The 15,636-nt window shown below is 50.0% G+C and overlaps 1 protein-coding gene across 4 annotated transcripts in view; it reads right to left on the minus strand.

Annotated features, from left to right (window-relative positions):
• Positions 1–3,607, minus strand: part of LOC111143036 (LDL receptor related protein 8) — a 74,415-nt gene extending 70,808 nt beyond the window's left edge. For all 4 annotated transcript variants that reach the window (XM_022496463.1, XM_022496464.1, XM_022496462.1 and 1 more), the window contains exons 1-2: positions 3,475–3,607; positions 2,571–2,690 (exon numbers count right to left, since the gene is read on the minus strand). In XM_022496463.1, coding sequence (XP_022352171.1) covers positions 2,571–2,690; positions 3,475–3,607 — 253 coding nt within the window. The remainder of the gene's footprint in view (positions 1–2,570; positions 2,691–3,474) is intronic.
• Between the last annotated feature and the right edge of the window lie 12,029 nt (positions 3,608–15,636).

Here is a 15,636-nt window from a genome sequence, read left to right on the forward strand (position 1 = left end):
GCCCATTTTACAGGCCTATAGAGGTACAGAGGTGGATTGGTTCCGGCTCTCTCATAAGGTAGAAGGGCTGGAGTGCCAAAGGAGGGGATCAGATATAAGGCAGAGAGGCTGCTCAGGGAGGAAGCAACAGACTTGAGGGGAGGGTAGTTCAAGGAAATTCAGTTTGGGCAGGCAGCCCAGCATGGGGCGGAGGCGGGGAGCAGGAATCTCCCCACATGGGGAAGGAGGGGATAAGGAAAGACCACTCTCAAACACGTAGTCCAACTTAGCTACCCAAAGCCCCCACCCACATTCTTCAAGATTTCTTTGTGGCTCATAGAGTCCCTTTCTAAGGGACTCATCCATTCCCTTCTCTTCGCCCACCCTGTCTGAAGACTTTCCACACATTAACCTATGATGGAGGAACAGCAGCCCTATTCGGCAGATGAGGAAACAAGCTCAGAAAAATTAAGCCACGTAGGACTGGTACTAACCAGAGGTCCCACCTTTTCCACTCTAAGCCATCTACCTCAGAAGGAAAGCAGGAGCCCAGATTGGCCACGAGAGCTCCCCTGGTCCCATCTGGGGTCACCTGGACATAGGCTACTTCACTCCTCCATCTTCCCCAGAGCCTCCCATGGAGATGAGAAGCAACAGGCCCAACACACAGATCATGGCTTTCCAGCCCCTGGATCACATTCCTGGGTCCTTCTGTGCCACACTCCCCACTGCGACAGACAGTACCCAAGCTAGGAGGCACGTGGACATCCTGACCAAGTTCCGTCACTCTCAGCTGTGTGACCTTGGGCAAATCGCCCCACGTCTCTGAGATAGCATCCCTATCTACAAACAGGGGTGACAAGAAAAACCCGCATAAGATTGTTGTTCTACAGAGCCAGGGAGATAAGGTGAAACCAACCCAGAACTGCAGTTTCGAGTTTCCTGCCTCATCCTCGGCACTCCCTCGGCCAGGCAACCACAGAACAACTCCCGGGGGGAGACTCTCTATAATATTTTACCCCAGCACTGCCATTTTCACCATTTCAATAGCACTGGGGAATCAATGGTGAGGTTATGATTAGGCTTCTGGAAGCGTTAAATTCAAGCTCCTACTTAGCAACTCAGGAACTGTGGAGCAAGTAACTTAACCTCTCAGTGCCTCAGTTTTTTAGCCTGTGAAACAGGCCTGCTGAGAAGAGTGGAGGAGTTCACCCGAGATAAGCACTCACCGCGGGGCTGGCACATGGCGAACAGTCAGCATGTGTCAGTCGCCTGACTTCCAATTACATTACTAGAACTGGTCCTCAGAAACAGGCCAAGAATCATGAGCCCAAGGGGTCAGGTGAGGAAATGAAGACAGGAGGAGACCATGAGCCCAAGAAACAGAGCCAACTCCGGACTGCAGCTGAGAAAGCATCTGGAGGCTGACCAGCAAGCCCACAGAAAACCTCAGACTCCACGTTGCCTGTCCAGGTGTTCCTCCCTCTTCCGCTCCTGCCACTGTGTGGTGCTGTGGATCCGTCCACCTGTTGCCCCCTCGCAGACCCTGTGGGGCCTCCCTGGCCTATGGAGTGGGCCCCTGCTCCAAAGTGCCCCGGGGCTAGCACTGAGAAGGCATTCCAAGACCATGAATGTACGATCCCCTGCGTCTGTTTCTAAAGAGTCCTGTTTTTCTTTCTGCTCCTGGAGCCTCACTCCTTCATGGCAACTGCTTGCTAGCTCACTTCTGCCACCACAAACATCAGAAACCACAAGCATCGCAAGAAAGAACCTGCAAAGCTGTAGCGCCCAGGTGTGCAAGCAGCGCATCAGCAAAGGCGGCCCGCCACGTGCACACCCGTCACCAACTGAGCGCTCACGTGCAGTCTCGGAATCCTCGAGCCCTCTCCAGGAAGCAAACTTTCTCCCGGCCCACTCCTTCCTGGTTTGTCCCATGACTCATGCCCGCGCCCGGCTAGCAGGAGAGTGTGGTCCGCTCGTCAGGGTGCACAAAAACCTCTACACCATGACTAGGCAGAAAAGCAGCGGGAGCCAGCCAGCGCCCGGGCCTCACAAGCACTTAACTTCCCAGGAGATGCGCGCGGGGGTGTGGCCGGGGCGGGGCCAGGGCAGGGCCCTTGCACCCCCGGCGCCTGAACACTGCACACCCGCCCGCTCCACGATTGGCCACTGTGGCCACGGGGGCCTATGGGGTGGTCCTCGCCTGGCCAATCAGGGGCCCCGGGGAGCCCATTCATTCACAAAAACCCTGCAAGACGAGGCCCGGAATTGCCTAGAACTTTGAAACACCGGCGCGTTCCCTGGGGCCGACGCAGGAGTCCAGGAGGGCTAGACGCAGGAAGCTAGACGCTTGCAGGGACGGTTGAGTCCCTGCCCACAGTTCCGGCCCGGCAACCCGGGCGTGGCGCGCCCTCCTCTTGGGCCACACCAGCGCCGGGCCCCGCCCTGGACCCCATTAGGACACGCCGGCCAAGCCACCCAACCCCGAGGAAGGCGGCGCCAGGGCAGCTTCCCGGCAGTGAGGTCCAAGCAGGTGGCCGGCGGCCCCCCATCCCCGCCCCGTTCCCTTCCTCCCCAGCCGTCCAACTCACGGCAGTCATCCTCGTCGCTGTTGTCCGAGCAGTCGTCGTCCTCGTCGCATCTCCACACGGAGGGGATGCAGCGCTCATTCCGGCACCGGAATTGGTCCTCTTCACACTCTTTGACCGGCCCTGCTCGGGGGAGAGGGGGACGTGAGCCGTATGCACGGACAGTGCAGTCCTGGCAGCAGGGAGGGGTCTACTGGGGCGAAGGAAAGGAGGCGATAATGGAGCCGACGACCTCTGGGGGCCTCGGGCGCCCTGGATCCGGAAGGAGGGCAGAATGGTAATGGGATGGCGGGCTGCTCCGTGACATTACGAGGCTAGACACAGTCGGTGTCACACGATTTGGGTATACCCCCCATTGAGAGCACTCACCCGCACTCACCGGCCCACAATCAGAGATCTACGCAGACACAGACCCACAGGGAACCCCCGCACACGCCGCGACACACGCACTGGGCGCTGCGGGCTCAACCCCTTAGCATGCAGCCCCTCTTTCTCCGCCGCGCGCAGGGGTCGCCGGAAACGCATTGTCAGGCGGGGAAGTCGCCCGGCTCAGCTCACCGCCGCCGCGGAGCGCGCGTGTCAAATCAATCCCGCTGGCTGGAATCATGCAGCCCACCCGGAACCATCAATGACCACCCCCGCCCCCTCACAAAGTTCCCGGCCCGCCTGGCCCCCACTGGGCCCATCCCCCAGGAGCAGGTGCCAGAAGGCAGAGCCAACGACGCCGGGAGCCGTGGGGGGCGGAGGTCGAGGGCAAATTAAAGGATAGCTGGGTCCCGAGAAACCTATCCCCACCCCCAGGCCCGGGCTCACGGAGCCCAGCGTAACCCGCAGCCTGGTCGCCGGGCCGCGCTTTGTTGGCGGCTCCGGCGGCGCAGAGCCGGGCGGGGAAACCAGCCTCACGCACCTTGGCCGCCGCGCTGTGGATCAGCCGCCGCCGCCGCCGCCGCGAGCTGTTGGAGCCGCAGCGGCAGCAGCAGCAGCAGCAGAAGCAGCAGCGGCGCCAGCGGCCGGAGCGCGCCCCGCTCGGGGCGGCCCATGGCGGGCCCCGGGCTCCGGCCGCCGCGCCCCGCGCACCCCGTGCGGCTACCGCCGCCGCGCCTCAGCCCGCCGAGTCCTCGCCGCGGCGCCGGGGCTGCCGCTGCCCCCGCCGCCGCCGCCACCGCTGCAGCCCGCCCCGGCTCCTCGGCTGCATTTCAAGCAGGTTCCGTGACGCTCGGCGGCGGGGCGGGCTCAGGCTGGGCGCGCGGCCCCGGCCCTGGGCGGCCGCCGCCGGCGCGCGCGCCCCCTCCCGCTGCCGCCTCCGCCCACACGCTCCTCCCGCTGCTGCCGCCTCTGCCTCCTCCCTCTTGTCCTAGGTCCACTCCTCCCTCAGCTGGCGCGCGGGCACCTAGCTGAGGACCCGCTGGGCGCCGCAGATGCTAGGATGAGCCGGGCGAGGTCCCTGCCCCAGAGGAAGCAGACAGGCCAGGGGAAGCAGCACTGGGTGCTTGGAGGCTAAGATAAGGCTGAGGGATGCGTAGGAGTAAACCTCGGTGGGAGGCGAGATGCTCCCTGGTGCGCAGGCTGTGCAATGTGCACATGGGGCAGAGGTGATGGTCGTGGATAAAGGTCAGCATACCGGGAAGTGTGAGATCAGGGAGAAGCTCTGGGAGCTGCACTGGCCCTCTGCACCCCTCATCCGCTGCCCCCCCAGATATGATGCATGCGTGTAGTAGGTTCGCGTGCCCATGTGCCTCTGTGCATGTTATGTGCTCATGTGACCACGGCTGAGGACGTGAGGCAGGTGGCTTGGGCCTGGCACACATACTTTATATATTCATCATCTAAAGCATTCTTCGTCAGGCAAAGGGGCGATGAGGGTCACCTGCAGGGCAACACCCAGTCTTTGCTGTGATAGGGAAGGGAGGGGACTGGGGCACTCCACAAAAGGGATGTGTTATTCCTGCTTATAGGGAACGCACATCCAGGGCCTTTGTTCACCATTTGTATAAAGGAGAAGTCCCCTTCTCTAGAGGATCACATCCCCAACCCACCCAGGCCATGGTGCAGAGAGCCGACCTGGGACTAGATTTTCCCTGCCTGCTGGTGGGTGAGGCTGAACCCGCACAACCTTCTTTGGAGAATGAGGTTTGAGGGCATTGGCCACTAAAAGGGATAGGACTGGCAGGTGTCTGGGCCCAGTGTAGGTCCACCATCCCATCTCCTCCTGCCACTTCATCTCCATGGCAGAGGGGCAGAAAAAGGAGCTTCGAGAGCTGTTCGTCCCAGTCCTGGAAGCCACTGTCTGCCAGCAGCCCTGTTCCTGAGCCCTATTCCTTCCCACAAATGACAGCCCCTTGGCAATGGCTGCGGCTACCTCGTAGGAGAGGGGCACAGACCCCAGAGAGCCCAGCAGGTTCTTGCCATTAGCCCTTCTAGCTTTTGTTCATTCAGTCATTTAACAAGCATATTCAGCCCTGCTCTGTGCCAACACTTCGTGGGTTGACGCGGTACCAGGATGGTGAAGTCCCTGACTGGTGGGGAGACCAGCCATCCACACACAGGCAACGAAGGACATGCACGCTTTCAACAAAAACTTAGGGAGCCCCTCTTCGTGCCCAGCATTATCTGCGGCCCAGGGGTAGAGTGTAGAAATACAGGAGGTCCCTCTTTGCTCTCTTACGGCTTACAACTTACTTGGGAGAGACAGACACAAAAGCAAGAAAACAAAAAAGGATAATTTCAGATAATCATAACTGCTATGAGAAAAAATAAAACAAGGTGATAGGATCATCTAAAGAAACTGGTGCCCTCCTCTGGTTCAGTTTCTTCATCCAAAATGAGAATGATGACAGAATTCCTCTCACAGGACTGTGAGGATTATAGTCAATGAAGAGATTATGCATGGGCAGCATGAAGCATACAGCTGTTACATAATAACTTAGGTATGTTACTATTATTCAAACAGAATTCCCTGTTCAAAACCCCTGATGACTTCCCAATACTCAAAGAATAAAGATTGAGCGCAGGCGTTCATTGACCTCCCCTCCAAAGGAGGACCTTTGCTCATATGGTCTCCCCCAGATCCAGTTGTCTAGATGGACAACCTCTTGTTTCTCAACAGCCCCTCATCAGAGCTCCTCCAGGCTCCTCGAAATCCTCGGCCAGTTTGGGCTACTTCCTTCTCTCCCTAGTCCCCCTGTGACCTCCCTGAGACAGACTCACAGGTGTGCACATGACCTTCCTGAGGACAGGAAGAACCTGTCCTGCATTTCTGGGCCTCTGGCATGGCACAAATTTGACCAATATTTGTTTCTGCCTTACTGAAGTTTTCTGTACCCCTGGGAAGACTGTGTCTTACTGATCTTTATTTTCAGAGGATAAGTACAAGGCCTGGCACAAAACAAGCATTAGGTAAATGATGTCTAAATACTTGGAAAAGTCAAAAAGCAAATCATATCAAGTAATAATAATAACTACTTCTCACTGCACACTTGGGGTCAGGCACCTTTGAAGAGCATTTTTTTTTTTTAAGGATTTTATTTATTTATTTGAGAGAGAGAGAAAGAGCACGAAAGAGGAGAAAGAACAAACAGGGAGTGGAGGGAGAGGAGCAGAGGGAAAGGGAGAAGCAGACTCCCTGCTGAGCAGGGAGCCTGACATGGGGCTCGATACCAGGACCCTGAGATCATGACTTGAGCCAATGCTTAACCAACGGAGCCATCCAGGCGCCTCATCTAAGTGCTTTAAATGCTTTAACCCATTGAGTCCTTATAATATCCCCATGAGGCAGGTCATATGTTTATTCCATTTTACACATGAGGACACTAAGGAATAGGAAGGTCACACAGTTGGTAAATGGCAGCAAATCTAGCACTTGAACCCAGGTGGCAGAACTGGGAATTTTTCAGGGCACGTAAGCTGGTTAATTCCAGTGAGGGGCAAATGGAGAAAGCCCAGCTCTTGACAGATGTCAGACCCTAAAGGGACCCTGAGGTATAGCTTCTGCTGCCTTGGTGACTTGTCCCCACCTGTCCTCTCTCTCCATTCTGGGCTGACTCAAGTATACAGACCTTGCCCACTTCTGGGTTTCCAATGAAAATCCCCAAACCCAACCTCAAGTGCAGTGAATTCCTCATGAGACAGAAACTGGTGGCTTCCACCTGCTGTCAGCACAGCAATATCCCCCTCCTAAGTCTCCATGTCCTGCTTCCAGAACTGCTAGGGGCTCAGCCCACGCCCATTCCACTCCCTCACCCTGGCCCCCCAAAACTGGAGTTTTAGGCTTTTGCCAGTCTGTACCCTCTGTCTAGAACACTTGTGCACTGACTGACTTCTATTTCATCCTTTGGGCCTGAGCTCAAATGCCTCTTCCTCTGAGAAGCCTTCCAGCCTCTTCCAGAGAGGTCGCAGTCAGGGCTTTCTATAAACCTCCGGAGACTCCCTTGACTGTCCTTATGCTAGGTGAGGGGCACGGATAAACAAGACTACATCCTTGCCTTTGAGGATCTCTGATCTCGGGGCCAGACGGTGAGTGTGCAGGGTAATGGGAACCTCCGATGGGGCTACTCAGGGATGTCAGATTCCCACACCCGGGTACCCAAGGCTAAGTCCCCCATCCAGCTAGGGTAAACACACTGGCGACCTGAGTTAATCACGGCTGAACTGTAAGGGCACCAGGGCTCTCCCACTGTCCATCATCTTCACTTCACAGAAGTCTAGCCCCAGTCCTTCATATTGGCCTGAGCCAACTGAGCATTTCTCTTTGCCCCTGTCTCTCTGTATTTCTTTCTCATTCTGTCTCTTTTTGACTAGACAGATTATCTTCATTCCTGTAAAAAAGGGATTCTAATTCATTACATGAACTTTATATAGATCCAAACTGCTAGAGTTTAAATCCCTTGCTAACTGTGTGACGTGGGTCAAATTGTATGAACCCTCAACATCTTTATCTGTGAAATGCGGGTGACAATGTTACCTAATAGTATTAATTATCTATTGCTACATAACAAAATATACCCCAAATGAGCATCTTAGAACAACAACAGATATTTATTATCCCTCCCAGTGTCTGTGGGTCAGGAATTTGGGAGGAGCTCAGTTGGGTCACAGTGTTAGCAGGACTGTGGTCTTCTGAAGGTTTAACTGAGGCTGGAGGGTTGGGGTCGTCTCACTCACATGGCTGGGAAGTTCATGTTGGCAGTTGGCAGGACGACTCAGTTTTTCACCACACAAATTTCTCCATGGGGCTGCTTGAGTGTTCTCACAACATGGCGGCCAGCTTCCCCAGAGTTACTGATATGAGAGAGAGACAGAGAAAACAAGGAGGTTTATGATCTAACTATGGAAGGTGCACCACATCATTTCTGGAATATCCTACTGGTTACCAGATGCGCTCTCGTCCCTGTGGGAAGGGTGTCTACAGGAGTATGACGGCCAAAAGACGAAAATCACCATGGGGCTCCTGGAGACGGGTTCTATACTACCTCAAAGAGTTAGTGAGGATGAACTAAGTTACCATATATAAAGTGCTTGGAAGAGTTTTCAGTACACAGCACGTCCTATGTGAGTGTTTGCTGTTGTTGTTGTTGTTGTTTCTGAGTAAGAGTATAGAGTACACGCTGCATAATGATTATCTATTTACCAGGAACATTGTTGCTATTAGCTGCAGAACCCCTTCGTTATGCAGATGAAGACACCCAGGAACCTGAGAGGATGAAGGCATTTCAGGGTTTCACAGCAGACCACAGGCCAAGCAGGACCAGCCCAGCCTGGGTTTCTTGCCTCCTGGCCATGTGCTCTTAGGAGAGCTGGAGTCACTTCTCCCTCCTTTGCTGCCTTGCTGTTGGACACTGAGCAGGTACCTTTCCCTCTCTGGGCTTGGCATCCCCATCCCTCACATGAGGGGTTGGACAAGTCAGTATTTTCCATGACCACTCCTTCTCACCCTCCCTGAATGACTTCCTCCCTTTCACTTACTTCCTCTCCTCCCAGCCTCGATTTTCCTTTAAATCCTTTCACTTAATAAACTTAGCTTCATACTAAGCAACAACCTCCATGAAATCATAGCTTTGAGATGCTAATTATATTTTTCCAATACACATTAAAGAACCTCATGGCTATTCCAATAAACAGTGCTCCTCTGTCCAACCATCCAGATGGTTCTTGCTTCTTTAATGGTCCCCTGCTCTGGGTCCTTCATGTGGGGAAAAGGGTGGAGGGCGGGAGCTCTGACCGCTCTGTCCCTGACAATGAGTTTCTCAAGGTGACCTGGAGGCCACCCAGGTCCTGGGTGCCCACTGCCTGAGTCACAGGGCTTTCTAGGGGAGGCTCAGCAATTTTCCATGTGCTTTTGGGTTTTGTTATTATTTTATTTTTTCCTATCAAAGTTTTACTTTCCATAGTTTCAAGAATCAAACAGTTTTGCAAGACTTATCATGAAAAGTCTTATGTCTTCTCTCCCAACCTCCTTTTCCTTCTCCCCCAACCCCCGCCCTGACCCCCCGGGGCAAACATTTCCAGCCCTTCCAGCTGATTCTTTTGCTATTTACCTCCTATCATTAAATAACACATGCATTTCTATGACTTGGTCTCTCAGTTTCAGGCATTCTCTTTGACTTACCACCGTGAAGATAGGGATTTGGCTCTCTCACAAGCACCAGCACCCCCAAACACACAGCCATAAAGACACCTGTGCACTCACTCTCTGAGTCAACCCCTGCCCATCCTTCCAATATCATTACGATTATGTGATTTTAAAAGTTTTTTTTATTTGTAAGTTACTTTTAATTGTGATAAAATACACTTAGCTGCAAAATGTACAACCTTAACCATTTTCAAGTGTACAGTTCGTTAAGTGGCATTAAGTACACTCACACTGTTGTTTACCATCACCGCCGTGCATCCAGACCCCTTTCCATCTTGCAAAACTAAAGTTCTGTTCCCATAAAACAGTAGCTCCCCATTCTCCTTTCTCCCTGGCCCCTGACAAACACATTCTACTTTCTGGCTCTATGAATTTGACAACTCCAGGTACCTCATGTAAGTGGAATTATACAGTATTTGGTCTTTTATTTTATTTTATTTTTTTTAAGATTTTATTTATTTATTTGACAGACAGAGATCACAAGTAGGCAGAGAGGCAGGCAGAGAGAGAGAGAGGAAGGGAAGCAGGCTCCCTGCTGAGCAGAGAGCCCGATGTGGGACTCGATCCCAGGACCCTGAGATCATGACCTGAGCCGAAGGCAGCGGCTTAACCCACTGAGCCACCCAGGCACCCCAGTATTTGGTCTTTTAAAAAAAGTTTATTAGTATTGTTGTTGTTGTTATTATTATTATTATTTTTAATAATCTCTACACCCACCATGGGACTCAAACTCATGACCCTGAGATCAGAAGTCTCCTGCTCCTCCCATGGAACCAGCCAGACACCTGTAGTATTTGCTCCTTTAGGACTGGCTTATTTCATTTGGCATATTGTCCTCCCTGTTCATCCGTGTGTAACGTACTGCAGCATCTCCTTCCTTTATAAGGCTGAATAATATTTCATTGTGTGTATATTCCATATTTTGTCCATTTATCCATCGATGGACACCTGGGTGTCTTCCATGTCTTGACTCTTGTGAATAATTCTGCTATGAACATGGGTGTATGAGTATCTCTTCTGGTCCCCGTTTTTCAATTAATTTGGGTATATACCCAAAAGTGGAATTGCTGGATCATGTGATGATTCTACTTTTAATTTTTTTAGGCACTGCCGCACCGTTTTCCACAGTGACTGCACCATTTTATATTCTCACCGACAGTGCATGGGGTTCTGATTTCTCCACATCCTCCCCAACACACTATTGTCTGCTTTTGTTTTTACTTTTTTTGATAGTAGCCATTCTTATGGGTATGCAGTGGTCTCTCATTGTGGTTCTGATTTGTATTTCCTTGATGATTAGTGATGTTGAGCATCTCTTCATGTGCTTATTAGCTATTGTATATTTTGTTAGGAAAAATGTCTATTCAAGTCCTTTGCCCATTTTTAAATCAAGTTGTTTGGGGTTTTTTGTTGTTGTTGCATTGTAGGCATTCTTTGTATATTCTGGGTATTAGCCCCTTATTGTATGTATGATTTGTGAATATTTTCTCCCATTCCATCTGTAGCTTATTCACTCTGTTGAGTTTTTATTTTTGATATAGCCCAATTTTTCTATGTTTTCTTTGTTCCATGTGCTTTTGGTGGCATATCCTGGAAGGATTTTGATGTGATCAGAACAACAAATGCTATTCCCAGTGTGCCATGATGAATTTTTGTCCTGCACAACTTTGCGTCTTTCCTGGAATTAATTATTGACTTTTTGGTTTTATTGTTTTATTCTTCACAATTAAGTATTTACTGACTTACTCATGCAGAAGAAGTCCCCGCAGATCTGTGACTGCTCTGCCCAGACAGGTGGATGGCAAGGCCAGCTGCTCAGCTCTCATCCTGGACTGTCCCTTCACCGTCACCTGGAAGCTTCTCTGCACTTCTTTGTTGAATCTCTTGCTTCCCAGCTCCCACATCTTCCTTTTTTTATACTCACTGTCGGATTTGGAGGAACATCATCACTTTCTAGAAGGAGATATTTGAGGTATATTTTTGGAGACCTTGCATTTCTAACAGTGCCTCACATTTAATTGATAGTTTGACTAGGTACAGAATTCTAAGTTGGAAATAATTTTCCTTCTGAATTTTGAAGGCTTGCTCTATTGTCTTCTAGTCTCTGTTGAAAAGTTCAATGTCATTCTGTTTCTTAATCTTTTATAGGAACCCTGTTCTTTCTCTCTGGAAGCTTTTAGTCTCCAGTATCTTCAATATGTCTTGGAGTAAATCCATTTCCATCCATTGTGCCGGGCATAAAGTGGGCTTTCTCATTCCGGAAACTCATCTTCAATTTGGAGACAATTTTCTAGAACTACCTTTATGATGATTTCCTCAGCTCTATTTTCTCTGTTATTATTGTTGTTTTTTCTTCTCTTTCTGACTCTCCTAAATTATTTCAATATTGGTCCTCTTAGACTGGTCTTTTACATTCTTTTTTTTTTATTTTTTATTTTTTTAAGTAATCTCTACAGTGAATGTGGGACTTGAACTCACAACCCTGAGATCAAGATTTGCAGGCTCTGCTAACTAACCCAGCCAGGACCCCCCAAATTCTTTATATATATATATTTTTTTTTCTACCTCTTTTTGTTCTCTATTCTGAAAAAATTCCTTCAACCCCCTATAGAGTTTCTTTTTTTTTCTTATCATAATTCCAAGAGCTCCTTATTTGTTCTCTGACTGCTCCTTCTTTATAGTATCTTGTTGGGGTGCAGTATGTTTTCCTATTTCTTTGAGGATGTTAATATTAACAATGTTTGTTTTTGTTTTGGTTAAGGTGTTTATCACCATGCAGTCTCTGCTTCCTTCAACTTAACTTTTTTCTGACTATTGAAAGGACTAGTTAGAAATCAGGAGAATATATGACAGCCCACAACAACAAACAAACAGTACTACCCCCAATACATAAAGAATTCTTTGATTAATTAATTAATTAATTAATTTTAAGATTTTATTTATTTATTTGACAGAGAGAGAGAGAGATCACAAATAGGCAGAGAGACAGGCAGAGGGTGAGGGGGAAGCAGGCTTCCCACTGAGCAGAGAGCCCAATATGGGGCTCAATCCCAACACCCTGAGACCATGACCTGAGCCAAAGGCAGAGGCTTAACTCACTGAGCCACCCAGGTGCCCCAAGAATTCTTAAATTTAATAAGAGAAGACAAACAACTCAATTAAAAAAAAGAAAGCTAAAAGCAAGCATTTCACAGCAGGAAATATGAATGCGACATAAACCGGAAGGAAAGATGCTCAACACTGTAATCATTAGGAAAATGCAAATGAATACCACAATGAGATTTTCTACAGAAGAGTAAGTAGTAACAGTGACAAGTGTTGGTGAAGGCATGAAGCAAACAGGGATTCGTTTATGCTCCTAATGAAGTGAAAACTGCAACTGCTTTGGAACCTTTGATATCATTACTGAGTGTAAACCCTAGAGAAACTCACGCATCCGAGCACCAGGAGAACGGTACCGGGACGTTTGCAGCAGTGCCGCTGAGAATGGCAAAAACTTAGAAACCAAGCTAATGCCCTTAGCAGGTAAATGAATTCATAAATTAATAAATTACTCGCCATGTCCATATAATGAAATCCTATGCAGCCATGCAGATGAATCAAGCATGGCCGCAGCCAGCTGTGCATAATACTGAGTGAGAAAAACTTGTTGCAGAAGACTGCATACAACATGATCTGGCATTTGTAAGGCCCCCAAACAAACAAAAATAAATTATATTTTTCAGGTTTTCATATACATGTGATCTGTAATACACGTTTTTTTTTTTTAACTGAAGAAATAATTCACACAAAATTCTAGAGAGCAGTTACTTCTGTAGGGAAGGCAGGGGGATGGGATAAGGTTGACGCCCATATATTAGTCACGCTCTCATTGTTTCTTTGGGTTCAAAGGCTTCCCTTATTATGCTTCATATCCAGGGTGGTCGTATATCCTGTATTCCCAGGACAGTCCTGATTTACACTTGTTGTCCCAACATAATTATTCATCACAACCTCTTTCTCATAGAGGTCCTGATATGGATAATAAATTGTATGACTAGCCTATTTACTTCTTTTTAAAAATTATGTATTTATTGGAGAGAGAGAGAGTATGGGTAGGGGCAGAGGGAGAGGGACAAGCAGGCTCCTGTCCGCACTGAGCAGAGAACCTGATGCAGAGCTCGATTCCAGGACCCTGGGATCATGACCTAAACTGAAGTCAGATGCTTAACGGACTGAGCGACCCAGATGCCCTTAGTCTATTTATTTCTTATAAGAATGCAACATATGTCTGGTTTGTATGTATCCATTATTACATAATATATGCAGTTTTAATGCCAGGGCCATGGTCTGGCCACAGTCTAATAGGGTATTTGTGGTTTGGCCCTGGCATTCTTCTGAACCAGTCTGGATATCTGTCCTCAGGACCTCAGAGGAACTCCTCTGGCCACTCTGACTTCCCTATTCCTTGGTCCTCACACCCCACCCTACACAAGGTCCCACCTTGCCCCCTTCTCCACCTGTCATTCAATGTGGGGTCATCCTCTAGGAATCCCTGGAATTTCACTCACAGTGCAAGCCCACCCAGGATGGCTGACAACCCCTCGGTGCCAGACACTGTGCCGGGCAATGGTGGGGACCCAGCCTGGGTCTTGCCCTTGAGGAGCTGTCAAGGTTCAGGGGGAGGTGAAGGCTGTGACAAGCCAGCATATCATGGCAGTGACATAGCCTGTGGTGTGGTCCTGCAAGGGTGAGAACATAGTCCAACCCTAGGACTCAGGAAGGCTGCTGGAAGATGGGGGGGGAACAAGTGGGGAAGAACGGTCTCAGTAGAGAAGATGACATATAGAGAACACTGGGTGGGAAAGAGCCAGCCAGACTCAGAAAGGGCAGTTCGCACAGGTCACTAAGTGGAGCTCAGAGCACAGGGCAGCACTTGGGGCAGGAAGCAAGACTGCAAAGAGTACCTCCTGAGGGCCTTGAATGCCAAGTCTAGGCAGTGAAGGGCACGGAAAGAATCAGTGAGGCACAGAGAACTGTGAAGCCAGGGAGCGTTGTACCAAATGAGGTTAAGAAGAAAACTGGGGAGAGTCAGAGAGACAGGAGGAGACAAAGCAACAGAGAAATTTTACTATTGTGCTAAGGCTTGGATCCCCAGCCCATGCCAGCCTCCCCTCCCCCAATCCTTGTGGCCACGTGCACATCCACGCAGACGCACACTACAGAGGCAGTAGCCACAGAAATGCTCAGTGGTCCTGTGCCTGGGCCCTGGTGTAGGGCTTCCTGAGGTCACACACCAGCCTTACCATGCATCCTGCTTCTGTAACCTTGAGCAAGGGACTCCAGGTTCCTATTCCTACTCTAAAATTTGGATGGGGGAGGCCTCTACCTCATGGAGGCCTAATGGATTCGCAAAGGGCCTGGAACATAGTGAACTCTCATCCTTATTAACAGAGCAGAGACGGTTTGACTGCAGACACTAGACTTGCGGCCCCAGGATGCAGCACAGAGCAGGACGTGTCCCCACCCGGTTCCAAGGACTTCCGTGTGTTGCTGCTAGGCCCTTGGCAGCTAGAGCAGTGGCTTATTCAGTGACTAGATGAAGGAAATTTCAGGAGTCCAGATACCCCACTTAGAAATAAAGCCCTAAAGCCTCTCCCTGCCCTTGCCTTGGCGGGGGGGGGGGGTGGGGTGGGGGGGCGTTGGGAGGCAATGTGCATAATGAGGTAAAGTGCATCCCCCGAAGCACCATCTCCCCCCTCCACAGTTTACAGTTCCTTTTGGATCCTCCCCGCACCCCTGAAGATGAAGCATCACGGCCTATACTTTACAGGTGAGGACATTGCATCACAGAGAAGTACGACACCTGCCCAAGGCCACACAGCCAGTGTCCGTGAGCACGCTCAACACTCCTGGCTCCCACTGCCCCACAGCTGTCTGAATACAGACTCTCAAAACATCAGAGCAGGGGGGCCTGGAGACAGGACATCCTGGATGTGGGGTTTTATAAATCTTTTTTTTTTTTTTAAAGATTTTATTTATTTATTTGTCAGAGAGAGAGGGAGAGAGAGCGAGCACAGGCAGACAGAATGGCAGGCAGAGGCAGAGGGAGAAGCAGGCTCCCCGCAGAGCAAGGAGCCCGATGCGGGACTCAATCCCAGGACGCTGGGATCATGACCCGAGCCGAAGGCAGCCACTTAATGACTGAGCCACCCGGGTGCCTCCGGCTTTTATGTATTTATTTATTTGACACACAGAGGTCACAAGGCTGGGGAGAGGCAGGCAGAGAGAGAGCCAGCCGGGTGCCTCAGGAAGGACAGGGTTTTTTCTTTTTAATTTTTATTTTTTTTTTATTTTTTAAGGATTTTATGTATGTATTTATTTATTTATTTATTTTTTTTTTAAAGATTTTATTTTATTTATTTGTCAGAGAGAGAGGGAGAGAGAGCGAGCACAGGCAGA

This window comes from Enhydra lutris, unplaced genomic scaffold (genome assembly GCF_002288905.1).
Source record: "Enhydra lutris kenyoni isolate GAN:26980312 unplaced genomic scaffold, ASM228890v2 scaffoldscaffold9, whole genome shotgun sequence".
NCBI classification, from domain to species: Eukaryota; Metazoa; Chordata; class Mammalia; order Carnivora; family Mustelidae; genus Enhydra; species Enhydra lutris.